This window comes from Nomascus leucogenys, chromosome 19 (assembly GCF_006542625.1).
Source record: "Nomascus leucogenys isolate Asia chromosome 19, Asia_NLE_v1, whole genome shotgun sequence".
Lineage (NCBI taxonomy): Eukaryota > Metazoa > Chordata > Mammalia > Primates > Hylobatidae > Nomascus > Nomascus leucogenys.
In genome coordinates, this window is record NC_044399.1 from 30,294,106 (window position 1) to 30,321,063 (window position 26,958).

Below are 26,958 nucleotides of genomic sequence, written 5' to 3' on the forward strand. Positions count from 1 at the left end.
GCCCATCCCAATAATGTAAATGTTAATCGTTCTATTGAAGTAAAATATTTGTCTCTTTGTTACCATTTTTAAAAGTATGGAAGTTATAGATGATGGCTTTCTTTTTGTAAAAGATTCAAGAATGTCAAAGCATATAGGGAAAAATGAGAAAGGCCATCTCTAACACCGCTTTCCTTTCCCTCTCCAGAGTTAGCCAAAATTTGGGATATATCTTTGAAGTTTGTTTTCTTTATAAAATATTTACATTCATATACATATGTGCTTTTTTAAAAAAATGAATGTTAATGGAATTATACTGCAGTTTACATTTTTCACTTGCAAATATTCCTTGGATAGCTTTCTGTGTCAGTGTATGTAAGTCCCCTTCATTATTTTGGACAAATGCAGAGTATTCTAGAATATTGCCACATAATGGAAAATATAAGATCCATGAACACAGGGACCTTTTCTGTTTTATTTACTGCTATGACTCCAGTTCCTCAAATAGTGCTTAGTGTCTGGTAGGTACTCAGTAAATAGAATTAATGAATAATTTATTTAACATATGGATTATTTCTGGTTGTGGCTGTTGAAAAAATACTGTTGTGAAAATGCTTACTTGCCTCCCTATGCACACAAGGAATCATTTTCTAGGGTAGCCATCCAAATGTCTTTTCAAAGACATGGTTTCATTGTCTTCTAGTTTCTAGTGTTGCCAGTGAGAGTTATCATCCCAATCTCATTCAGGTTTCTTTGCAGGAAACCTGTTTTGTCCCTCAGAAAGGTTCTAGGACTTTCTCTTCACCTTGGGTGCTCTGAAAGTTTACAGCAGTGGGTCTGGACAGATGTGTGCTTCTTTTCATTTATCCCTATCATCACTCACTGAACCCTTTAAACTGCAGGGGCACACCTTTCTTCAGCTATAGGAAATTTTTTTCTTTTCTGTCTTTTATTGTTTCTTCTCTATGACTCTTTCTGTTCTCTCCTTCTGAGACTCCTGTTAGACCACAGTTAAAACTTCTGGATATTTATTTCATGCTTTGTAGCCTTTCTATCTCACTTTCTGTCATTTTGTGGGATTTGGGGCGGAAAGGAAGATAAATAACTGTGTTCTGTTTGCCGTCTTCAACCAGCTTCCTGACATAGTTCTTTTTATCCCACAAGGGTGACTTTTTTTTGTATCTGTCATTTCATTTGTCTCACAGTCTCTTCCTAAAAAAAAAAGACTCATATTTCATAATAATTGATGGAAGGTTGATATTTATTTAACATGCTTTTGTTTTATAGTCAGCTTTTTTTGAAGATGCTTTTTTTTTCAAAGCCATGATACCAATTTAAAAATTAGGCTGTGTTGCTTTGTGCTATTGGTAGTGAGCCCAGTCGCTTTAAAACACATATTGGTATCTTAATCACTCATCTGGTCCAGGCAGCTCCAAGCGCTGATAAAGGCCTTGATGCTTCTCCAGATGTCTAAATGCTAGCTCCAGGTGCAGTAAGCAGACTATTTGGAGCTGGCACATAGATTCTGAAGCACAACGTATGAATACAAATGAAAGTTTTAGGTTCTTGGTCTCCTAGAGTAATGGTTCTTAAGCCTGGTTCAGTACCAGAATCACCTGTGGTACTTGATAAAACTATAAAGACCCTCTAATAGACCTGTTAAATCAAAATCCTATGGGGAATGGGACTGAGCGCCTGTGTATCTCTGAAGGCTCTGGAGGTTATTCTGATATGCAGCCAAGTATGGCTGTGTTTTCATCTCTGTATATATTTTCTTTTTGTATGGGTTTTTCACTGTTCTTACTCTCTGTATGTATTTTTTCTTACTCATGCCTCATGAGTTAAAATGGCTATACAGTGTCCCTTGGTACAGATGTGTTCTAATTTACATAACTGATCCTCTCTTGGTAGACATTATTAATATGCTTCCCGTCTTTTTTCATAACAAGTTACTTTAGTAGATATACTTGTACATATAACTTTGTACACATTTGTGAATATATTTAGGGGATAAATTACTAGAAGTGGACTTGTTCAGAGAGTATATATATTTGTGAATGAGAGATGTGTTTTCTTTGATTCCAATTTTTAAAATGGTTTTAAAATACCCGTAAAATTGTCCAGGTGTGGTGGCTCACACCTGTAATCCCAGCACTTTGAGAGGCCGAAGCAGGTGGTCACAAGGTCAGGAGATCAAGACCATCCTGGCTAACATGGTGAAACCCTGTCTCTAGTAAAAATACAAAAAATTAGCCAGGCGTGGTGGCGGGCGCCTGTAGTCCCAGCTACTGGAGAGGCTGAGGCAGGAGAATGGCATGAATCTGGGAGGCGGAGCTTGCAGTGAGCCAAGATCGCACCACTGCACTCCAGCATGGGGGACAGAGTGAGACTGCGTCTCAAAAAAAAAATAAAAACCATAAAATTTACCGTGTAACCATTTTAAATGTACAATTCAGTGGCATTAAATACATTGTTAATGTTGTGCAACCATCACTACCATTCATCTCCAGACCTCTTTTCATCTTGTAAAACTGAAACTCCATACCCATAAACAGTAACTCCCCATTCCTTCCTCTCCCTATCCCCTGGCAGCCACCATTTTACTTTCTGTCTCTTGGATATCAGCTACTCCAGGAACCTCATATAAGTTGATTGTACAGTATTTGCTTATTTAACTTAGCGTAATGTCCTCAAGGTTCATCATGTTGCAGGATGTCAGAATTTTCTTTCTTTTTAAGGCTGAATAATATTCCATTGTATGTACATAACACATTTTGTTTATCTGTTCCTCTGTCAATAGACATACGGATTTCTTCCACATTTTAGCTGTTGTGAGTAATGCTGTCATGAACAAGGCTGTACAGATATCTCTTCAAGACCCTGTTTTCAGTTCTTTGGGGTATATACCCAGAAGTGGAATTGCTGGATCATATGATAATTCTATTTTTAATTTTACGAGGAACCACCATATTTTTGTTTTCCACAGTAACTGAACCATTTTACTTATGTTCCCACCAACAGTGCATAAGGGTTCTGATTTCTCCGCATCCTTACCAACACTTCTTATTTTCTGCATTTTTGTGGTAGTAGCCATCCTAATGAGTATGAAGTGAAATCTCTTTGTAGTTTAGATTTGCATTTCCCTAATGATTAGTGAGGTTGAACATCTTTTCATGTGCTTATTTAAGGCCATTTGTATATCTTTTTTGGAGAAATGTTTGTTTAAGTTCTTTGCCCATTTTTTATTTGGTTTTTTTGTTGTTCAATTTTGGCACTTCTCTATGTATTCTGGATATTAATCCCTTATCACATATATGATTTGCAAATATTTCAGATTTTTTTATTTGTGAAAATATGCTTTTAAATCCTCAAGAGTTACGTTCTTAAACTGAATATATTCTTAACTATTCTTAAATCTTGAAAGTCCTTACATTTTGTTTTTATCTCTTCTTAGGCCAGTACTAAAGTGGAAGTGGACATGGAGAAAGCAGAAAGCCTGCAAGTGACGAGAGGAGACTTCCTTGCTTCTTTGGAGAATGATATCAAACCAGTGAGTATGCCCATTGAGTGATATATAGGCCAAAAAGTAATGATAATAATAACTCAGGAGAAGAATAAGTGCCATTTACCCAGTAGTGTGGAAGGTTATAGCATATGCAGTTTCATAAAATGAGAAAATTTTAGTATTGGAAATGTTCAGTATGAGAAACATCTGTACAATAATACTAGTGGCTGGTGATATTATTTACCTAAATATTTTCATGATAGGAAGCTCACCATCTTGTAAGGCAGGCCATTCAGTTTTGAGACTTTCCAGTTATTGTTTTACTTTATATTGAACTAGAACTAATTTTCTTATTGGTTCTTATACAATCCCAAGCTACAGAAACCTAACTTCAGTCCATCTTCCATATGTCAGTTATTAGGATATTTAAAATTAACTCTCATATCCTCCTCGCTCTCTCTCTCTCTCTTTCTCTTCCTTTCCTCAGCCTCTTCCAAGGCATCCCTTTTTCTTGCTCAATACATTTAGTTTCTCTGACTACTATAGTTTCTAAGACTTAAAAAGGGTTGGTTTTCTTAAAATGCATTCAAAATAGTCATAGTTGGAGCTTTAGAATACAGTATAAGGTTATTAACCCATTTTCCTATAAAACAACTACTAACATTTGAGTAACTTTTGTTTAGAGTCCTGTGTTAATACAAAAACAAGTTGTAGAAAGTCCCAGTTCTTAAAGAAGTGTGTGTTTTTCTTTCTTAAATGGACCTCAGGTCCATTAAGATTAATCTTAATCTTTATGACACACTGTTATTAGTCTATATTTTCATTTCTGGGACTTGCTGTTTATTAAATATTTTATTACCAAGAGTCATCTATATCAGGGATCCCCAACCCTCAGTACTGGTCCGTGGCCTGTTAGGAACTGGGCCACACAGCAGGAGGTGAGCAGCAAGCGAGTGAGCCTCATCTGTATTTACAGCCACTCCCTATTGCTCGTGTTACCACCCGAGCTCCACCTCCTGTCAGATCTGTGGTGACATTAGATTCTCATATGAGTATGAACCCTATTGTGAACTGCATATCTGAGGGATCTAGATTGCACACTCCTTATGAGAATCTAATGCCTGATGATCTGTCACTGTCTCCCATCATCCCCAGATGGGACCATATAGTTTCAGGAAAACAAGCTCGGGGCTCCCACTGATTCTACATTATGATGAGTTGTATAATTAGTTCATTATATATTATAATGTAATAATAATAGAAATAAAGTGCACAATAAATGTAATATGCTTGGGCTGGGCATGGTGGCTCATGCCTGTAATCCTAGCACTTTGGGAGGCTGAGGCAGGCGGATCACGAGGTCGGGAGTTCGAGACCAGCCTGACCAACATGGTGAAACCCCATCTCTACTAAAATACAAAAATTAGCTGGATGTAGTGGTATGTGCCTGTAATCCCAGCTACTCAGGAGACTGAGGCAGGAGAATCTCTTGAACCCAGGAGGCAGAGGTTGCAGTGAGTCAAGATCGCACCACTGCACTCCAGCCTGGGTGACAGAGCGAGACTCTGTCTCAAAAAAAAAAAAAAAAAAATGTAATGCACTTAAAACATCCCGAAACCACCTCCCCTCCCCATGGAAAAATTGTCTTCTATGAAACTGGTCCCTGATGCCACAAAGGTTGAGGACTGCTGATCTATATGATTTCTTGTAGCTAGACATCATTCATTTTCATGCTGAAGAGTATTCCATTGTGTGACTACCACAATTTATCTATTTTCCTGTCAATTGTGAATGTTACCAGTTTTTTGTTATTAAAGATTTGTCATAAGCAGTCTTGAATGAATTTCTCTTATTTAGGAATAAAATTATTAGGTTGTTGGCTATATGAATGTCCAGCTTTAAAAAAACATTTCCCAGCAGTTGAACCAATTAACACTGCCCCCAATACTGTGAAAGATATCCTCTTGTTCTGTATCCTCTCCAACACTTGGTATTATCAGATTTATTTTTTATTTATTTATTTTTTTTGAGATGGAGTCTCACTCTGTTGCCCAGGCTGGAGTGCAGTGGTGTGATCTCTGCTCACTGTGATCTCCATCTCCCGGGTTCAAGCAATTCTCCTGCCTCAGCCTCCTGAGTAGCTGGGATTACAGGTGCCTACCACCATGCTTGGCTGATTTTTGTATTTTTAGTAGAGACGGGGTTTCACCATGTTGGCTAGGCTGGTCTCAAACTCCTGACCTCAGGTGATCTGCCTGCCTCGGCTTTCGAAAGTACTGGGATTACACAGGCGTGAGCCACTGCACCCAGCCTCAGATTTAATTTTTGCCATTCAGTTAGGTGTAAAATGAGATCTCATTTCAGTCTTGATTTGCATTTTAGTTATTACTGAAGAACTTAAGCATTTCTCCATATGTTAATTGACCACATGCATGTATTGTGCGAAATACTGTTCAAATCTTTTGCCTGTTTTTCTGTTGTACTGCTTATTTGATTGATACAAGTTATTTACTCTTTTTTTCTCAATTTTGTTTTGTGTTAAGATACATATAAAGTTTACCATTGTAATCATTTTTAAATGTATAGTTCAGTGGTATTAAGTATATTCATAATGTTGTATAATCATCACCACCATCCATCTCCAAAACTCTTTTCTTCTTCTTGAACTGAAACTCTATACCCATTAAATAATAACTCTTTTTTCCCTCCCCTACAACACCTGGCAGCCACCATTCTACTGTCCATCTTTATGAATTTCACTAATCTTAAGTACCTCATGTAAGTGGAATCATAGTATTTGTCTTTTTGTAACTATCTTATTTGACATAGCATAATGTCCTCAAGGTTCAACCATCTTGCAGCATGTCAGAATTTTCTTCCTTTTTAAGGCTGGATAATATTCCATTATATGGGCCAGGTGTGGTGGCCCTTGCCTGTAATCCCAGCACTTTTGGAGATTGTGGTGGGTGGGTCACCTGAAGTCAGGAGTTCAAAACTAGCCTGGCCAACATGGTGAAACCCCATCTCTACTAAAAAATACAAAAATTAGCCAGGAGTGGCGGCACACACCTGTAATCCCAGCTACTTGGGAGGCTGAGACATGAGAATCATTTGAATCCGGGAGGTGGAGGTTGCAGTGAGCCGAGATTGTGCCACTGCACGCCAGCCTGGTGACAGAGCAAGACCCTGTCTCAAAAAAAAAAAAAAAAACAAAAACAAAAAAAAAATTCCATGATATGTACGTACCACATGTTGTTATCCATTCCTCTGTCAATGGCAGCCGGGCTTCTGCCACATTTTAGCTATTTTGAGTAATGCTGTCATGAGCATGGCTATACAGATATCTCTTCAAGACCCTGTTTTTAGTTCTTTTGGGTATATACTCAGAAGCGGAATTGCTGGATCTTATAGTAATTCTATTTTTAATTTTTTGAGGAACCACCATACCGTTTTCCACGGTGGCTGCACCATTTTACATTCCCACCAATGGTGCACAAAAGTTGTGACTTCTCCACATGCTCACCAACACATTATTTTCTGTTTTTTTGGTAGTAGCCATCCTAATGAGTATGAAGTGAAGTATCATTGTAGTTTTGATTTGTATTTTCATAATGATTAGTGGTGATAAGTATCTTTTCATATGCTTATCAACCATTTGTTATATATCTATTTTTTTTTTTTTGGAGACGGAGTCTCGCTCTGTCACCCAGGCTGGAGTGCAGTGGCACAATCTCGGCTCACTGCAACCTCTGCCTTCTGGGTTTAAGTGATTCTCCTGCCTCAGCCTCCACAGTAGCTGGGATTGTAGGCGCTCATCACCACGCCCGGCTAATTTTTTTGTATTTTTAGTAGAGACAGGGTTTCACCGTGTTGGCCAGGCTGGTTTCAAACTCCTGACCTCAAGTGATCTGCCTACCTCAGCCTCCCAATGTGCTAGGATTATAGGCATGAGCCACTGCACTTGGCCACCATTTATTATATATATATATATATATTTTTTTTTTTTTTTTTTTTTTTGAGACTGAGTCTCGCTCTGTTGCCAGGCTGGAGTGCAGTGGCGCAGTTTTGGTTCACTGCAACCCCCGCCTCCTGGGTTCAAGAGATTCTCGTGCCTCAGCTTCCTGAGTAGCTAGGACTGCAGGCATGCACCACCATGCCCGGCTAATTTTTGTATTTTTAATAGAGACGAGGTTTCACTTTGTTGGCCAGGATGGTCTCAATCTCCTGACCTCATAATCCACCTACCTTGGCCTCCCAAAGTGCTGGGATTACAGGCGTGAGCCACTGCACCTGGCCTGTTATATATTCTTAATCATTATTTGTTCCAAGTATCTCTTATAAAGACAAAAGCAGATTTGGTTAGCCCTGTCTTTTTATTACTATTGTGACTTTTAAATATAAAATAATCACTTTCAAAAGTAACTCCAAGATTTTTTTTAACAACAAGTAATTTGGCCATGAGGAAGTGACAACTAAAAACTTAATTTTATTTATTCCAAGGGTCTGGAGGATAAAAAAAAAAAATGAAATTATGGGATATGTAAGGAAGAGATACATGTTATATATCTTGGGAGAGTCACTGTTTTATGGTTCAGGCATCTTAAAGCTTCTGCTGTGAGGCTTGGAGTATATAACTGGAAAAATTAAAGACAAAAGCCAGCCTATAATTTTTTTTTTTTTAAATGAGATGGAGTCTTGCTGTGTCTCCCAGGTTGGAGTGCAGTGGTGCAATCTCGGCTCACTGCAACCTCCGCCTCCCGGGTTCAAGCGATTCTCGAGCTACCTCAGCCTCCCAAGTAGCTGGGATTACAGGCACACACCACCACACCCAGCTAATTTTTGTATTTTTAGTATAGATGGGGTTTCACCATGTTGGCCAGGTTGGTCTGGAACTCCGGACCTCAGGTGATCCGCCCACCTCAGCCTCCCAAAGTGCTGGGATTATAGGCTTGAGTCACTGCACCCAGGCATAAAAATTTCTTAGAACAGCCATTCAGCCAGTACGGATTAGGTTCATCATTACTTTTTACACTACTACTGAATTTGCCATGTCCAGGCCAAAGAATGAGGACCTTCCTCTGTATTCAGGAATCAAAGGACCAGTATATGCAAGGAGACTACCTAAAAAGTGGTCTGAAAAATTATTTTGTGGCAAAGCAATAGAGATATGAGATGACCGGATACTGTTTCAAAGACAGTATTACAAAAACAGCTTTATGTGAGGTGCATGTTCTAAAGAACTATTAAAACTATTCCATACATCAGGTAATCAAAAGTTGACTTTTTGAGGGATGTGATGATCTTTAAAAAAATTGAAATTCTCAAGATACATGATCTTTACATGTATATGATCTTTACATGTGGTAGGTTATGTTTTCCCATTTATTCTGTTAACCTCATGAAAATCCAGTTCAATTGTAAATACTAAAGTTATTGACTACTTTTGGCAGCTGTTTTGATGGGAGGTATAACCTTTGAGATTAAAAGTTGAAAATGAAGCAGGGTGCAATTTAAGCTCCAATATGTAGTGAACACAAATAGAATTATTATCTGTAGTAATTGCTTTTATATCCTTTTCATTACAGCTCCTCATTTCTGTCTCGTCCTAAATCTTATATTTACACGTATAAACTTAACATTGGTGCCATTTAACTATGTCCCCTACCACAAAGTTGATGTGAACATGATCTTCTCATTACCATTTCATATTCTCATGTTAATCCATAGCACCTGCAGTCAGTGTTAAGGTAGTATATTTATCTATTGTGCTATTTCTAAGTCCATAATCTCTTTTTTCCTTTGTTCTTAACAGAACAGCCTCAAACTGCATACTGTTGATAAAAATAAGCACATTGGAACATATTCTTTCTCTCAGGAATTATGAGGGTTTGAGCTCTGGTGGAATCTCAGCCTAGAATCCATTGTTTTTATTCCATTAAGTCACTCAAAGCAGCCTTTTTTTTCCTATTGGGAAAAAAGTTAAATGAGAAATTATCCAAGTTGTTTTGCTTCCCAGGCTTTTTATATTAATATGGGATAGTGATCAATACCTTTAGCATGTACGAATTATAACTCGTCTTTTACACTGTTAGATAGTTTTTAACACTAATGCTCAAAATGCTTTAAACTATCCTTGTTCTTAATAGGCATTTGGCACAAACCAAGAAGATTATGCAAGTTACATTATGAATGGTATCATCAAATGGGGTGACCCAGTTACTCGAGTTCTAGATGATGGGGAGCTGCTGGTGCAGCAGACTAAGAACAGTGACCGCACACCATTGGTCAGCGTGCTTCTGGAAGGTGAGAACGAATGAGGAGATGACATTAAAAGTTAAAGGAAAAAAAGCAGCATTTTTTAAAAGCCCGTAAGCACATTCTAGAAAAGTGAATTCTTTTCCGTTTTTAACCTTGTTCTTGATCTGAAAATAATAATCCAGCCTATGTACCAATATTGTGTACAAATTAAAATTTTCTTGGGGTAGAATGTTAGTGAGGAAAGATAGCAACTAGTTTTCTTGTAGGATTATATCTGTATTTCTGTGGCACTTAATACACTAAATGATGCCACTTAGCCTCAGTTAAATAAATACTTACTGAGTACTTGTATTTTAGTCATTGAACTAGTTGCTGGGGATACAAAGACATTCAAGTGTTCATTCAGTCTGGTCATGAACAAAGGCAATGTAAAGAAATTCCTGACTATGGTGTATGTGTGTAAAGGTGTGTGTGAATACAAGTCATTTTGCATAGGGGTGGTCAGGGAAAACTAGAGATGCTATTTAATCTAGGCCTTGAAAGACCAGTTAGGATTTTATTGAGTAGACAGACAAAAGGGGAAGGACATTCCATTCACAAATAATTAATTTACAGTTATAATTAGTATGATGGCAGAAAAGTTCAGTGAGGCCCCATGACAAGGGAACCTAACTACCTCTAAAGGTCTGGGGGATGAGAGCTCCCTGAGAGAAACATATTAAGCCATGACTTGACCAGTGAGGAGACTCTGGCCAGCCAAAGTCATTGGGGAGGATGTTTGAGGCAGAGCATGTGAAAAAGTCCTGGGCAGGAAGGAGCTTGAAACAGAAAGGGAGATTGTCCTGACATGAGACTGTAGAAGCAGATAGAAGCCAGTTCATATAAAGCCTTGGAGGCCATATTAAAGATTTAAACTATCTTAGGGGCAATGGGAAGCCGTTTGTAGGATTTTAAGCAGTGAAGCCACATCATCATGACTGCTTTATGATGGAGAATGGATTGGAGGGGCAAAAAGATACAGAAGAGACTAATGATTAGAAGCAGTTGGATTAGTCTTAATGAGAGTCGATTGTGATTTGAAGTATGTGGAGTAGTATAGATGGAGATAAGTAGACTAATTAGAAATATTTAGGAGATAGAATAAAAATGACCTCATTATTATTGTCAATCATAATTATGCTAACATTTTTTGAGCCCTTGCTATTTGCCAGTCACTCTATTAGCACTGTGCACATATTATCTATTTTTTTTATTTATTATTATTATACTTTAAGTTTTAGGGTACATGTGCACAATGTGCAGGTTTGTTACATATGTATCCATGTGCCATGTTGGTGTGCTGCACCCATTAACTCGTCATTTAGCATTAGGTATATCTCCTAATGCTGTCCCTCCCTGCTCCCCCCACCCCACAACAGTCCCCGGAGTGTGATGGTCCCCTTCCTGTGTCCATGTGTTCTCATTGTTCAATTCCCACCTAGGAGTGAGAACATGCGGTGTTTGGTTTTTTGTCCTTGAGATAGTTTACTGAGAATGATGGTTTCCAGTTTCATCCATGTCCCTACAAAGGACATGAACTCATCATTTTTTATGGCTGCATAGTATTCCATGGTGTATATGTGCCACATTTTCTTAATCCAGTCTATCGTTGTTGGACATTTGGGTTGGTTCCAAGTCTTTGCTATTGTGAATAGTGCCGCAGTAAACATATGTGTGCATGTGTCTTTATAGCAGCACGATTTATAGTCCTTTGGGTATATACCCAGTAATGGGATGGCTGGGTCAAGTGGTATTTCTGGTTCTAGATCCCTGAGGAATTGCCACATTGACTTCCACAATGGTTGAACTAGCTTACAGTCCCACCAATAGTGTAAAAGTGTTCCTATTTCTCCACATCCTCTCCACAGATTATCTATTTAAACCCCACTTCAGTCCTCCAAGGGTAGTTGCTGCTGTTGTCTCTATTTTGTAGGTGGGGAAGCTGAAGCCTAGAAATATTTGTTAGATTGAATGTGGGCAGAGGTATCAAACATGACCCCCTGGGTTCTGGCATACATAGCCCGGTAAATGGTGCTGTTTACTAAGATTGGGAACTCAATGGAAAGCAGATTTCTGGAAGAAAGATGATGAGTTCAGTTTTGAACATGTTAAATTCAAGGGTCATATAGGAGAAGTAAATCGGAAATGTTGAGCAGCCTGTTGGATATGTGGGTCTGGCTAGCAGTAGACTCATGAGTTGCCAGTATATAGACTGCAGTTGAAGCCACGGGAGTGGATGAAATCACTTACAGTGAGGGTGTGGGTTGAGATGAAAAGGAGGCCTAGAACTTGTCTCTGAGGCATGTTAACACTTAAGGACTAAACAAAGCAGAAAAATTGACAAAAGAGGCCGGGCGCGGTGGCTCACGCTTGTAATCCCAGCACTTTGGGAGGCCGAGGCGGGCGGATCACGAGGTCAGGAGATCGAGACCACGGTGAAACCCCGTCTCTACTAAAAATACAAAAAATTAGCCGGGCGTGGTGGCAGGCGCCTGTAGTCCCAGCTACTAGGAGAGGCTGAGGCAGGAGAATGGCATGAACCCGGGAGGAGGAGGTTGCAGTGAGCCGAGATTGCGCCACTGCACTCCAGCCTGGGCGACAGAGCGAGACTCCGTCTCAAAAAAAAAGAAAAATTGACAAAAGAGACTGAGCAAGAGTAACCAGAGAGGAAAAGAGAAAGAGAGAATGTGTGTTACAGAAGCCAAGAAAAGAAACATATTTTAAGAAAGAGGGGAATTATGAATTGTATCAAATGCTTCTAAGAGGCTGAAAAAGATACCAAAGTGTTTGTTGGGTTTGATGACATAGAGATCATTTGTGACCTTGATGGGAGCCTGTTCAGTGTAATGGGGGTGGGAGCCGTAAGATTTAGTGAGGGTGGGTGGGAGGTGAAGAACAAAAGCAGCCAGTGTTAATAATTACATAGGCAAGTTCCATTTCGAAGGGAGAAGAAGGTGCAGTTTTGAGGGGTATGATGTCCAGAAAGAGTTTTTTGTTGTTATGTATTAAACTGTCAGATAGACTAGAACATGCTAAAACACTTTTGGAAAGGCTTCAGGGAAGAGGAAGAAGTCGAACATATGGGAGAAAGGAACAATCAGTAATGTCAGGTTCCTGAGAAGATGGAAAGAAGATTTGATTGGTTTATGGTTGAACAAGGGACACAGCTTCCAAAACAGGGAAGGGAAGTCAGGGATGTCTAAATGTAGGTAAGTTCATAGATTTGCTTGCCTTTATGAGAAGGCCTGAGTCTTTAGAATTCTAACTTTTTACATCACATTTGCTTCTAATAAGGCAGTTTTCCCCTGCCCCCAATATCAGCTCCTAAGATTGTCTTTTTTTGTTAGACAAATGATTTGATAGAACTAACAACATAAGTACTAATATGCATTTGAATGCATTCTCTTAAGAAGCAAAACCCTTACACTCTATATATTTTGCCAAAAGTTTGAAAGACTAAGGATATGTGAGAATGTCATGAGGCATGTATTTCACCATACTTTTGAGAAATGCTAATTAGTTCATTAAGTTTAGTTGCTAATAAATAAGAGAAAACATGTCTGCTGTGAAATTGTGTCAGGAAATGTTAATGAGCAACTAGTCGAGACCTCAGTATGTTCTGGATAAAAGTTTAAACTTGTTCTATTTCCCTTTGCTTAGGTTGGCTTTTTTCCCCTGACTTGCTCATATCTTTATGCAGGCCCTCCTCACAGTGGGAAGACTGCTTTAGCTGCAAAAATTGCAGAGGAATCCAACTTTCCGTTCATCAAGATCTGTTCTCCTGATAAAATGATTGGCTTTTCTGAAACAGCCAAATGTCAGGCCATGAAGAAGGTATCAAGATTTTACTTTCATTTTAATTTCCTATCTCTTAAGTGTGTGTGTGCGTGTGTGCGCACATGTATATGCCTTTGTACATGTATACATATAAACCCATAGCAACTGTGTTCTTCTCAAGTGGAACCAAATTATCAGCAGAATATGGGGGAAGCAGTGACTGTTTTAGATTTTCTAACTTTGTAATGTATTTTATTGAGTACCTTTACCTTCTAAATTATGCTTTGTTTAGTACATATTTTCATTTCCTAGTTTTGTATCAATTTGATTAAAAGAGTGATAGTTGAAAATGTTTGAATGAAGTGGGACAAATTCATTTATGATTTTTTAAAGTTCTTTCATTATCATACAAAGTTGAACTCTTTGGGGTCAATTAAGTTGAGGAAGACAGAGATGTATCAATGGGAAAATAGTCCCAGGAATCCCTACAAAGGGATAGTTTTATATCAGGTAATAATCAGAATCTGCTTGGTAACTTAATGCAGTTCTCATCCATCTTCCTTTCTCCAAGTGCCACTCATCACCTTCTTAATTAGCATGGCCACTTTATACCATCAGTGAAGTTAGAACAGCATAGAATAGAATCCTAGAGCTGAAAAGACTGTAAGACCATCTGGTCCATCTCCCTTACATTCAAGCAAGTGCCATGCAACAACAACAAAAATCAATGATGAAGACTCTAAATGGCTGTCCCATCTTACTTGTTAGATCATGTTTCCATTGCTATTCTAATTTTGCATACTGCCAGACAGTCATGAAATTATTTTTTGTATCCAGCTGAAGTATTTCTTTTATTTAAATTCTTTTTTTCATGCTTGACCTTTTATAGATATGAACTAAGTCCAAGAGATGTGGGAAAATTAGAATGAAGTGAAAGAATCTTGAGAATTGAAGTGCTACCTAGTAAAGACAGCTCAGGGTTTTCTTTTACGTTGCTCTTAGGCATTCGCTTTATAAAGACGTAGTAGTGTAGAATTCTTCGGTGTTTCTTTGGGAAAGAGACTAAAGAGGAGAAATAGATTTAAAAGGAAGATGACACCCAAAAAATGTAAGCTTGAAAAGCTAGTCTCTTGTTTGTGCAGGTGGCAGAAAATTGCACAGGGTACTTCAAATGGATGGAGGAAGCAGAACTTGTAGCAGGATTCCAGGCATACACACTGAAGAGTCCAGAGAAATACATAAAAATGTTTGAAATTGAGTGTGAAAGGGAAATATTGCCAGATGCAAAAAGAACTTATAATATCATAGTTTATTCTGTCTCTGAGGTGAAACCAATAGTATCTGTCCTTCCCAGAATAGAATAACTGGGACCAGTGATTTCCCTAGAGTAGGTAGGGCTGTTTTTCTTTGTTTTTCGTTTTCCCTCTGATGGGAACCCTTAACCCACTTCTTCTGGTAAAAATTTAAATAACAGCCCTTGAAATCTGTAGCTGTTGAATGTCCCATTTATTTATTGAATAGCTAATTCTATTTGCATTTTCCTAAATCATCTATTCCTGTGCTTTTTCAAAAGTAGTAGTCATCTTTGCAGATGGTAAATTACTCCATTGCTTTCCACCAGCTGCCAGCTTCTACCTCAGATGTACTCTGAGATGTGGGTGGATGGTCCTAGTTTTTCTGTAAAGTTTTTAAAAAGTACTTCAGGCTTCTGCAGATCAAAGCTACTTTGTAAGTGTGAGATATTATCATTTTTATTATTTTAATCTCTTGCAAATTGACTTGAAGGGGGAAGGTAATATGTGCTGATTTTAGAGGCTTAAATGGTTAAATTAATGACTTAATAACTTATGATTTAATCTTCAAATTGTTGAAGCCTTTCAAGGTAGAGTTTTAGATGAGTAGAAGGCTAGGGAGTATAAAAATAAGTGTCCATACAAGCTTATTCAAAATTGTTTTAATTCGTGATTCACTGTCCGGATCATCCATGCACTCTTAAAGTTATAAAAATTATTTCTGCTTCAGCAGTATAATAAATTTGTATTAGAATATTTGGTTTTCCTTGGGGGAAAAATATTATTCTTTGTAATTAAAGTTCAGAAAAGAGAAAGGAATGAAGCATAGGTTTCTTAGAAATATATTAGAAATATTACAAAATATTTCCCTGCAAATAGTTTTCACATTGTTACCTAATGATAGGTTGACAAAAGCCTGAGGGCTCAAACCAGTCTAAAGATGCTAAGTCTTCCAGGTTGTTTTTGAAAATGAAATGTAAATGTCATTCTTTAGTATAAGTTCTAGTCTACCTCCCACTACTGTTCTTGCCCCTCCCTTTTTTTTTTTTTTTTTTGAGATGGAGTCTTGCTCTGTCGCCCAGGCTGGAGTACAGTGGCGTGATCTCGGCTCACTGCAAGCTCCACCTCCTGGGTTCACACCATTCTCCTGCCTCAGCCTCCCAAGTAGCTGGGACTACAGGCGCCCGCCACCATGCCTGGCTAATTTTTTTGCATTTTTAGTAGAGACGGGGTTTCACTGTGTTAGCCAGGATGGTCTCGATCTCCTGACCTCGTGATCTGCCCTCCTCAGTCTCCCGAAGTGCTGGAATTACAGGCGTGAGCCACTGTGCCCAGCCTGCACCTGCATTTTTAGTGTGAGGATGGAAAGAAGATGTTTTAATTTTTTTTTCAGAGCACAAATAATTTATAAAGTTTTATAATTCTGAAGAAAACCTTTCTTTTGTTGTTGTAAGTGCAAAAATTAAGGTAGCTTTTTCTAATTACAGAAATAATTTAGAAAATACAAGAAAGAACAGAAGAAAATAAAAATTCATATCTGACCTTCAATTCTCTTTTCTACTCAGACACACGTGCACACATGAACACATATACCCCTCCCTTATATGTTGGGGATTACATTGAAACATACTGATGTAAACTTGCTTTTTTCACTTAAAATATTATGAACTTTTTTCAGTGTAACTAAAGCTAATCTGAATATTATTTTAAATTAATAGCTGTCTAATATCTGAACAATCCCTTTTTGTTGGACAATTAGGTTGTTTCCAGGTTTTTTTCACAATTATAAATAATATCATATATCAAAGAGTTATCTATATTCCCAAGTTCATTGCAGCAGTATTCACAGTAGTGGAATGGAATCAGCCTGAATGTCCCTCAGTGGATGAATGGATAAAGAAAATGTGACACATATACACTGTGGACTGTAACACCGCCAGTTAAAAAGAATGAAATCCTTGACATTTGCAACAACATGGATGAAGGACCTGGAAGACATTATGTTAAGTGAAAGAACCAGGCACAGAAAGTCAAATATCACATGTCCTCATTCATATATGGGAACTAAACAATTGAACTCACGGAGGTAGAGTTAGAATGATGGTTATCAGAGGCTGGGAAGGGTAGTGGTAACAAAAATACCATTAAATAGAAGTAATAAGATCTAGTGTTCCACAGCACAATAAATTAACTATACTTAAAAATCATGGGCCAGGCACAGTGGTTCACGCCTGTAATCCCAGCACTTTGGGAGGCTGAGGTGGGGGTATCACGAGGTCAGGAGTTCGAGACCAGCCTGACCAACATGGTGAAACCCGGTCTCTACTAAAAATACAAAAATTAGCCAGGCGTGGTGGCACATGCCCTGTAATCCCAGCTACTGAGGAGGCTGAGGCAGGAGAATCGCTTGAACCCGGGAGGCAGAGGTTGCAGTGAGCCGAGATCACACCACTGCACTCCAGCCTGGGCAACAGAGCAAGACTCCGTCTAAAAAATAAAATAATATGTAGTTTGGGGAGTGGGCCTGGTGGTGGGGGCGATAGCAGGGAAAGAGTTGGAGCAGTGCCAGCGGCAAGCGAACAAGGTGACGGAAATCATGCTTAACAACTTTGACAAGGTCCTGGAGCGTGATGGGAAGCTGGCCGAACTGGAGCAGTGTTCAGACCAACTCCTGGATATGAGCTCAGCCTTCAGCAAGACAACAAAGACCCTGGCCCAGAAGAAGTGCTGGGAGAACATCCGTTGTCGGATCTACTTGGGGCTAGTGGTGGGTGGCAGCCTACTCATCATCCTGATTGAGCGGCTGGCCGTCTTTCTCCCTCAGAGCAATGACAGCAGTAATGCCCCACAGACCCAGGATGCAGGCACCACCTCAGGGCCTGGGGACTGACTCAGCTGGTCCTGAGGGAGAAGCCAAATGGCTGCACTGGCTGGTTCCGGTCTCCAGAGAACCTTGGTGTTTGCTGACCCTTGGTGTTTGCTGACCCCTGACCCACCCCAGTGAGTGCCAAAGGGCAGCCCCAACATGTGCACCCCTGCATTTCCTGTCACGCCATAGATTGGCCCTCGAGGGCTCCCTGCCATACTGGCCATGCCGGGCCAGCCCCACCTGAAGCTCAGTAAAAGCTGATTAAAAAAAAAAAAAAAAATTATGTATAGATCAAAATAACTACAAGAGTGGAAATTGAATATTCCTAACAAAAAGAAATGATACATGCTTAATGAGTTTCACAACTACCTTTATTTGATCATTACATGTTTTATACTTGTATCAAAATGGTACGTGTACTCCATAAATATGTATAACTATTATGTTGCCATAACTAAAAATTTAAAATTTATATAAAAACAGTATTCCATAGGACTACCAAACTAGGGAAATTACTGCCCCCATTTTCTCATTAGATTTTTCTTCACTACAGTAGTATAACATGGCCGAGAATTTGGGCTTGCTCAGCTCTCCACCCTGACCGGCCGAATGACCTTGGATATGTCATTTAACCTATAAGCCACTGTTTTCTCATCTGTCAAATGAAGATAATAGCTGCATTATAGGGTTATGAGGATTAGATGGTAATTTCTGTAAAGTATCACACAGTGCCTGGGATATAATATGAAATCAATGAAGTGTAGTGGTTATTTTTACTTATTATTATACATACATTTTTTATTATTTCCTTATGACAAATTCTCAGAAGTGGGATTGCTAAGGTAAAAATATTAGTATTGTAAAGATTTTTGATACACAGTGCTATCAAAACTCTTAGGTAAAAAATACTCTTGGTTTTATAAGCCTACCCCTTCAGAATGTTGTACTAATTTGCACTTGTAGCCTCATCATATAAGAGTATGAGTTTCATCGCTTCTCGGCCTTTTGGCTAAGATCAAGTGTGGAGTACGAGTTTCTTGGGATTCTCACCCATACTTGATATTATTAAAATATTTTTTGCCAATTTGATAAGCAGAAGGTTGGCATTTAGTTTTTTCTTTAGCTACATTTCAATGACTAAATGCTCAAATTTAAGATTTTTCAAAATGTTTTGCAATGACAATAATCTGAAACTGAAAAATATCTAACACATTAATTTTTGTTATAGATGTGTGGTGGTCTGAATTAGTTAATTCATAGAGCATCTTTACATACCATTTTATTACTTAAACCAACAGGTAAGAGATTTTGTTAGTAGAGAGGGCTGTTAGGCTTGCTTTAATGAGTACATGAGATTTTATTATAATTATACTATTGCCTCTTTTTCACAAATGGATGATGCTAAAATACATGAAAGTAGTTTATTCTCAATTAATTTAAAATTCACCTTGTACTTCTCTTAATTTGCTTATTAGTGAATCCTTTCTCCATGGATAAACTCCTCAACACTGCTGAAGTATGTATGAGGTATTGTCCTCACGTTCTGGGGGGTATACCATATGTTCCATTAAGATATTTGAAGTATTCACAGACCTTCCCCTTCTCCCCTATTTTATGTTTGCTTCCCAAACTTCATTCTATTTTTAAATTTTAATTCCTTCATCCATTTTTGCATCAATACTTTTTTAAAAATCTATTTTACTAGTTCTATTCGTGCCATTAAATGAACAAAAGAAGAAAGCAGAATTTGATTTTAACTAATTACCTAATCTTGATGCTTTCTGAGTATACAATCAGTAGAGATGAAGTAGAAAAATCAGATAGAACTAAATTGAACAAAATTAAGTTAAACTACCAGTGATTTATAAAACTGTACCCATTAATAACATGATATAGTCTTATTTTCAAAGGATTGAAAATTAATGGAAGAAATTTTCCTTTCCACTAGCTTTGCAAGAAAGAAATAATCTTCTTTGAATATCCTCCTGTAAATCCCACTGCAAATTGTAGTCTGCACAGAACAGAATCGTGATGCCTAATCCTCCTCTTTTCATGGTTTAGTCTATACAAAGAGCAGAGCTGGAAATTGGATCTTTTGACAGCAGTTACTAAGCAACAGAATTTGGATGTTTTTGGTTAACATCCTAATATATAATGTGGCTGATTTGTTGAAGTTTTTGCATGTATTAGCGGAGAGAAGTGGGCACTCCGGAAGTGACTACAGGTCCCTGTATGGCGGGGGGTGGGCATTTGTTGTTGTTTTGTTCAGTACACTGTGTCCTTTGGCACTTGTATCTCTTTGGCATAGAAAGGAGGCTGATGTAGAACTTTCAGACCTTGTGACTTTTTATATTATTAAGAATACCCTTCTCTGTGGCTCACGATATGTGAAAATGTAAGATTTTTTCCTGAAAAGCAGGGAGAACAAATAAAGGATTTTAAGGTCATTCCGGGAAGCTTTAGAGCTTTGCCAAAAGTTTAGGTCCACTTCCTGAGGCAGTTTCATTAGCAGACAGCTAATGTTTGCTTGGTCTACTCCCAAGTCATTTTTAGAAATTAGAAATTAGAGATTATTACTGATAGCACCCATTTGAATTTGCTCATTTACGTTTTTATATGCTACCAAATGTGATTAGAGTATGCTTTTAACTAATCGCTGACAGATTTACTGCATTAGGGATTTTCTAAGCCATCAGATTCCTACAGTCATCAGATTTCTACTAACTAGGTACTTCACGGTAAGCACTTCAGAATTGAGATGAAGTCTTTCAGCCCCCAGAAGAACCAGAGTATTTGGCTTTGCTTACCTAAGGGCACTAAGGAGGTCCCAGAGGATGGAGGGCTGAATCTCCTGAGAGCATGCTTGTTGTGGCTTGTGATCCCAAAAGGCTGGGATTAATGGAACTAATGCTGGTGTGCTCCCATTTGCACTTGTGTAGACTGTGGAGCCCATAGCTGCTGCCCCTGTCCCACACACAGGTGGCTCCCCACTTGTCTGAAGATCCCAGGAGTGGGCTCTTTGACTTAAGAGCTTGCTGTGTCCTTGAGCACCATATTCAGACCTGCCTCTAATCCCTGCGTGGCAGAGCCCCGCTTCTCCTGTCCCTCAGTGCTCATGGAGTGCATGTGGCACACTCTTGCCTTAAGCCCAGGCTCCCCACACTCTGGGTTGTCTCTCATGCCCCTCCAGCCTGTGTCATACCTCCACCTTTGTATGCAAGAGGGGTTACAGTTTAATATGACAATTTCATTATGTGCACAGGTGGATATAATGGGCTTCTGTGTTTTCTAGAGCTGCTCTTCCTTCCTTTAGAGTAGACCTCCCGTTATTTCATGAGACAGAGGCTGACTGATGCCACTCTTTCCCACATTGTTTCCTTCTTCGGTTCTTTCTTTTTTTTTTCTTTAGCCTTCTCTTTCAGACTTCCCACCTAACTTTAAGACCCTATATATATGTCGATAATTTTACCTGTTCTACAGGAAACTTTGTAATAAAACTAGGCTGACTGTACATTCTTAAGATTAATTTTGGGGGGGAGTCTGTAAGATATGGTTCTTACCTTCTTACTTCCAGCCTCAGCCATCCTGGTATCTTCTGTGTTGGGGCATCTTTGGATCTAGAGCAAGCACTGTGTTACCTGCTGTGTGCTATAACTCACGGTGAGTTTGGCACTTCAGTTGTACTCGTCTGACCAGGGCAGTTTGTACAATTTTACTTTTCTCGCATCTTTCTTTCCAGTACGTCTCCTCCTTCTGGGATTTATCTACCTAAAGTTGTGGTGCAGCTTCCTGGCTTAGTATGTAAATATCTCACTTGGATTTTACTGTGGCAGCTAACCTCATGTACTTGCCAGCCAACTCTGAGTATCTTCTTCGTGAGAATTCTGCTGGGGCCTGGGCCAGAAAGGGTGAAAGGGACTAAGGGACTGAGGAGACTAGGCAGAAATCGTGGATCCTGGGAAGAGTTATGAGCACAGGTTGCACTAGTGACTAGATAAGGAAGAAAATTTACGTGTGAGAAGAGAAAGGGGTGTGTGTGTGTATGTATTTAAATTAGAGCAGAGTAGCTACCCAGAGGAGTTTCAGTTGACTGGTTACCTGAAACTAGTCAAGTTACAACTGGGATTGCACAGCCTTCGTCATGGTCGGTGTGTTAATAGAGCTTGCTGTGAGTGCACCTCTCCTTCTGATAGTAATTAGTACAGAGACCGACTGCAAAAAACAAAAACAAGCGTCACTACTTGATATCTTATAAGTGACTGCTGCAGGTATTTTTCCTCTCAAATGTTGTGTGTAGGCCATGCAGTCACCTGTGAAGTGATTTGAAATGCTTTGTGAATTACAATATCTGAGATAAGTTGGTGAGACTACATACCATGTAGCAAGTCATCATCAGTTTAGACCTAAGCAATGTCCTGAGTAAGGTCCTTGCAGCCATATAAGCTGTACATTGTTTTGAGAAGGAAAAACATAGAACTACTGCAACCAGCCAGGCTGTGGTGTCCCAGGTCCCTATGGCTCTAATCCATGATCTCACAGCCTGATGGTCAGAGTTACATGCTTGCATCAGAGCTTTTAGTAGAATTCTGAAAAATGTTTTGAAAAGCAAAGCATTATTTTCAGTGATTCCTTAAAATTACCTGAGTTTATAAAATGCCACATTGGCTGCTCTATTGGTTCCGTCTTCAAAAAAAGTAGCAAAGAACCACTGTAGAACTGCTTCTGAGCTTTTCAGTTGTCTCGAATGTACCAACTCAAAGACAAAAGGAGCCATCATTATGTATCAAGAGACAGAAATAAATACCCTGTTCTCATTTTCTCTTTTTCTGTGTTTGGGGAGGAGAAGATAAAAGGCCCTTCTCTTCTTGCTCTTTAATGTACTCGTGATCCATTTTCAAACCAGCTTCACCTCTGTGTTTTATTTCAGTTGCCAAATCAGGACGGATCCTTGACTCCAGTTTTCTCTTTCATCACCACACCCATTCATTCACCAAGTTCTTTCAGTTCCTCCTCCTAAACGTCTCTAGATTCTGTCCACTTATCAGCACACCCACTCCCTGGCCACCATCATTTCTCACTAGAATTCTACAATCTCAATTAACTATTATTCCCCTCTAATGCTTTTCTATACAATCAGGAAAATGTTTCTAAAACATAAGCCTGACATGTCAGTCCATTGCTTATAACCCTTTAGTGGCTTTTTATTGCCTTTACAATAAAATTTTAACTCATGAAATTTGTAAGACTCTTTATGTCCAAATTCCTTCATCACCTCTTCTAATTCATCTCACCTACCACTCCACTGACATTGACACCAACACCACTTTATTTTAATTCTTACTGACTGTTCCTACAGTGTTCCTGAATGTTCACATCTCTGTGTCTCCTATTTTCAGTATATTCTCCTTAGGACACTTTCTTCCACCTTTCCACTGGTTGACTGTTGTTCATGCTTCAAGTCTCAGGTTAAGTGTCACTTCCTAAATTTAAGAGACTGTCCTGACTCCCTAAGTCCATTTAAGAGTCAAGATAGGCTGAGTTTTGCTGCATGAAAGAATAACCCGAAAATCTCAGTGGCTTAACACAACAAAGTTTATTTTTTATTCACACTACTATGTCTCCATCATGGCTCAGACAGTGATTTCTGTTCATTATATTTTCTCAGAGACTCAAGCTAACAGATAATAGAGGCCCCGTCTTACATCTGATTCCATGATAGCCAAGGCAGGGAAAGGAGTATGGTGAATCATGCAGTGACTCCTAAGGCTTCTTTCAGAAAGGGGTATATTTCCCCTCATATTTCATTAACCAAAGCAAGCCCCATAGTTATGCCTGACTTCCAAGGCACTGGGGAAATACTGCCTACCCTGTGCCCCCATATCATCTTGTATTTCCCCTAGCCTAATAATGTCATGCTTTGTTATAATTACATGTGACTTGCTTCCCCAACTCTAACTTTTGTGAAAGTAGGATCATTTTTGTCTTATTTATTCTCTGCAGTGCCTTCATTAATGCTTGGTACATAGTAAGAATTCAAAAATATTTGTTGAATGAGTGAATGAATAAGGCAGCACTCCAAGACTCAATCCTTAGGCCTTTTTTCTTCTTCTTCTACCATTTCTCCTTGAAGATGGCGTCCTCTGTCATGGTTTCAGCAGTCACTGCCCTGAGAGTGATTTCCATTCCCTGACTTCAATCAGATATCTCCAACTTCTCCCTTAATATTTCTACTTGAATTTAAAATGTGTAAATTTATTCTTTTAGTAAATACTTCTTAGTTACTCTCTAATAAGGCATTATATTAAATGATATGAGGATACAGAGGTAATTAAGACAGTGCTTGCCATCTGAGGGCTTGCAGTCTAGTATAATACAAAAATAGTACAATGAATCAATAATATATATACGTAATATACAAAATCCTGTGCCAAAGGAGAAGACAAGTGATTTATGGCAAGATGGAACTGGAACTTGTGTTGTTTCAACTATTGAACCTATAGAGCAGACATCATTACTGAATTCTGTTCTGTGCTGGGCACTAGACATAACGTGAACAGAGTAAAGCTTTTATCCACCTCACAGTCCAGTGGGGAGACAGATAGCTTAGGACGAAAGGAGAGATGGGGTTTAGACAGAGTGTGGGAGGGTAATTAGGGGGTAAAGGGATGGTGCATAGGAAAACGTTTTCACCAGAGGGGTTGACCTGATTAAATATCTGGAGAAATTGTCAGTATTTATGCCAGGAAAGATGTAAGGAAGGAACTGAATCAAGATGGTCACAGTGAGACTCTATTATGGTAACTTAATTGTTAGGAATACTTTAAAAACCAAGTATACGCAGGTTGTTTTTAAACCTAACATGAAAAATGGTTAATATCATGAGTTTGACTTTATTTCTGTAGCTAGTTATAAATCTTCAATGGTTAAAAGATACCCAGGAAGGAATATATGCCATTCCAAGCAAGATGTTGGTACGGGTTTACTATCTTGGTGTACTGAGGTTGGTTACCAACCAGAGAGATGGGGCTGGGATGCAGAAACTAATTCTTACTCATGACACCGATGAGATTTCCTGAGCCCCACCTGTTGTCTATGGAATAGGACCTTCATTTCCAAAAAGGCTAGTCTCAAGGCCTTGAGTACTTCTATTCAATTTGCAGATAAGCTAATTCTTCTATCTGATTTGAAAATTACTACATCCTTGGCAGGCTAAAACAGTTCCTTCACTGCTTAATTTCATTCTCATTTCCCTGACCATCTTAAGACAGTGTATTCTTATGTTTTTTCTGGTTTTATACGTGCATCTATCTGATTCTTCGTACTCAACCTTTAATTCTTTTGTAATCTCTTTTACCATTATGGTCTGATTTGAGCTGACAGAATTCTGATCTTTCAGTGTTACTTCTGCTTAACAGAGCCACAATTCTTACAGATGATAAAATGACATCTAGTTTTATTTTACACATCTCTTGTGGCTCCATCTAGCTCTTGAGTCATTACACTAAAGTCCTGCTCCTGACACAGATACCAGAGACCAGTGTGATAGAAGTGATGGGATGTGTCAGTTGATTAATGATCAGCTAGTCCCCATCCTGCCCAGGTGTGACACACACAGCTGTTAGTGCTGAAAACAGCCTTAGCCTGCTCTCTGTTCAGCGGTGATCCAGTGTGTCAATTCTAATTTATTATAGTCCAAAGTATTGGTGTTTTCCTGTGCTTTGTTTAGTATTGCTCGAGAAGTAACTAAACTTCTTGGAAATTGTCGTAACTATGGAGGACAGTGAGATAATAAATGACTTTGTTTTCTTTCAGATCTTTGATGATGCATACAAATCCCAGCTCAGTTGTGTGGTTGTGGATGACATTGAGAGATTGCTTGGTGAGTCCTAACTTCTGTTGTTGTATTATCTTTGCCACATTACAGCTAATATCTCAAAAGTTACAAGAGAAAATTAACAAGTATTTATAAACTGTAAAGCAATAGAAATACCTTTCTTTGTCTTACAAGGAAGTACAACATTCTCTTTTAAATAGCTGACATCAATGATAGTATTCATTTTAATATGCCCTGTGACTATAACACTATTATAAACTGCTTTCTTGTAAGGGTCCACGTCTCATTTTGTATCTTCTAGTGTGCCCTTGCCATAGTAAATGACTAGTAATTTTCATTGATGGGTATATCTGTTATTTAGGACCTCTGAGCTCAGAAATTCACTTGTGAACTTTGACAGAACTAATGAAAGAAGGGTTTAGGATCACAGTGAAATCCTCAAATTCACTAAAACACTAAGGGCAGAAGTTGTAAGCTCTCTGCACCTCAGTTTCTGCTCTTACAAAACAGAGACTATAATCCCTCTCTTGCTTATCCCACAGAGTAATTGTGAAGACAAAAATGGGATAATAAATCTTGAAAAAATTTTGTTAAGTTAAAAGTGCTCTATAGTAATTTTTTAAATATGTATTAAATATCTCCTATGTTGAAGTGCACTCCTACAGGATACAAACATGAAAAAGACTTGGTCCTGGCACTTAACTCATAAGAAATAAACTGCAAGGAAGGGCCAGAAAGTTGTTAATTTTATTTCACTGTAAAATTAAATCAGTCTGACATAAATTCATTACAACAATGGCTCAGGAAGGGGTAATACACTCTATTGAAATAGAAACCCACCTGGTGACTTAATAACATCTGAAAATACTACCCCGTGTCTGAATAATCCCTTCTTCTTTAAGCTGTCCATAATGGTGTAGTCGTGATTTCAAGCTAACTGTTCTTACTGCATTTTTCCCATGATTTTCAGACCTGCTTTTGGTCCTCTGTTATTTATTTTTTTAAGTTTTGGCAGTGTCTGTTATAAAGCAAAGCAGGTATATCTGTGAGGGCTGCATAAATTGATAGTGGGTTTTGGGTCTGCTAGGTTTGATACATCTCAGCCCAATTTGTGGGATGATTTCTTTAAAAGCTTTTAGGCACAAACTCATAGCTCTGTGTAAATTCCTTTATCTTAACACAATTGAGGTGTGTGGTCATAGCAACACTACCATGTCAGGAATGTGTGCCCTCTGAGTACATTTCGCTGGTATGAATAGTTATCATCTGTGCATGCTTGCTCATTTATTCAGTAAGCACTTGCTGAGCCCTTCCTCCTCTGGTAGAAGTATTAGAGTCTCAGAAAAAGAAGATGCTGCCTGTCTTTATAACATATGTTGGCAAATGTTAATGCAAAGTAGAATGT

At 38.7% G+C, this 26,958-nt stretch overlaps 2 protein-coding genes and 1 pseudogene across 4 annotated transcripts in view; all 3 read left to right on the forward strand.

Annotated features, from left to right (window-relative positions):
- Positions 1 to 26,958, forward strand: part of NSF (N-ethylmaleimide sensitive factor, vesicle fusing ATPase) — a 166,121-nt gene that overhangs the window by 109,547 nt on the left and 29,616 nt on the right. For all 3 annotated transcript variants that reach the window (XM_012497652.2, XM_003270706.3, XM_030800307.1), the window contains exons 13-16: positions 3,434 to 3,529; positions 9,631 to 9,787; positions 13,482 to 13,615; positions 25,532 to 25,598. In XM_012497652.2, the coding sequence (XP_012353106.1) occupies positions 3,434 to 3,529; positions 9,631 to 9,787; positions 13,482 to 13,615; positions 25,532 to 25,598 (454 nt within the window). The remainder of the gene's footprint in view (positions 1 to 3,433; positions 3,530 to 9,630; positions 9,788 to 13,481; positions 13,616 to 25,531; positions 25,599 to 26,958) is intronic.
- Positions 14,734 to 18,448, forward strand: LOC105737926 (vesicle-associated membrane protein 5-like). Its single transcript, XM_012497654.2, has 2 exons — positions 14,734 to 14,818; positions 17,361 to 18,448. Exons 1-2 carry the CDS (start codon positions 14,734 to 14,736, stop codon positions 17,738 to 17,740), a joined length of 465 nt encoding a protein of 154 aa, XP_012353108.2. The 3' UTR covers positions 17,741 to 18,448.
- On the forward strand, positions 18,709 to 18,867 carry LOC115831667 (annotated as a pseudogene).

Coding starts and splice junctions, on each gene's coding strand:
- LOC105737926 (XM_012497654.2), top strand. CDS start 14,734: ATGGAGGAAGCAGAACTTGTAGCAGGATTCCAGGCATACACACTGAAG. Junction 14,819..17,360: donor AAAAATGTTTGAAATTGAGT/GTGAAAGGGAAA, acceptor AATAATATGTAG/TTTGGGGAGTGGGCCTGGTG.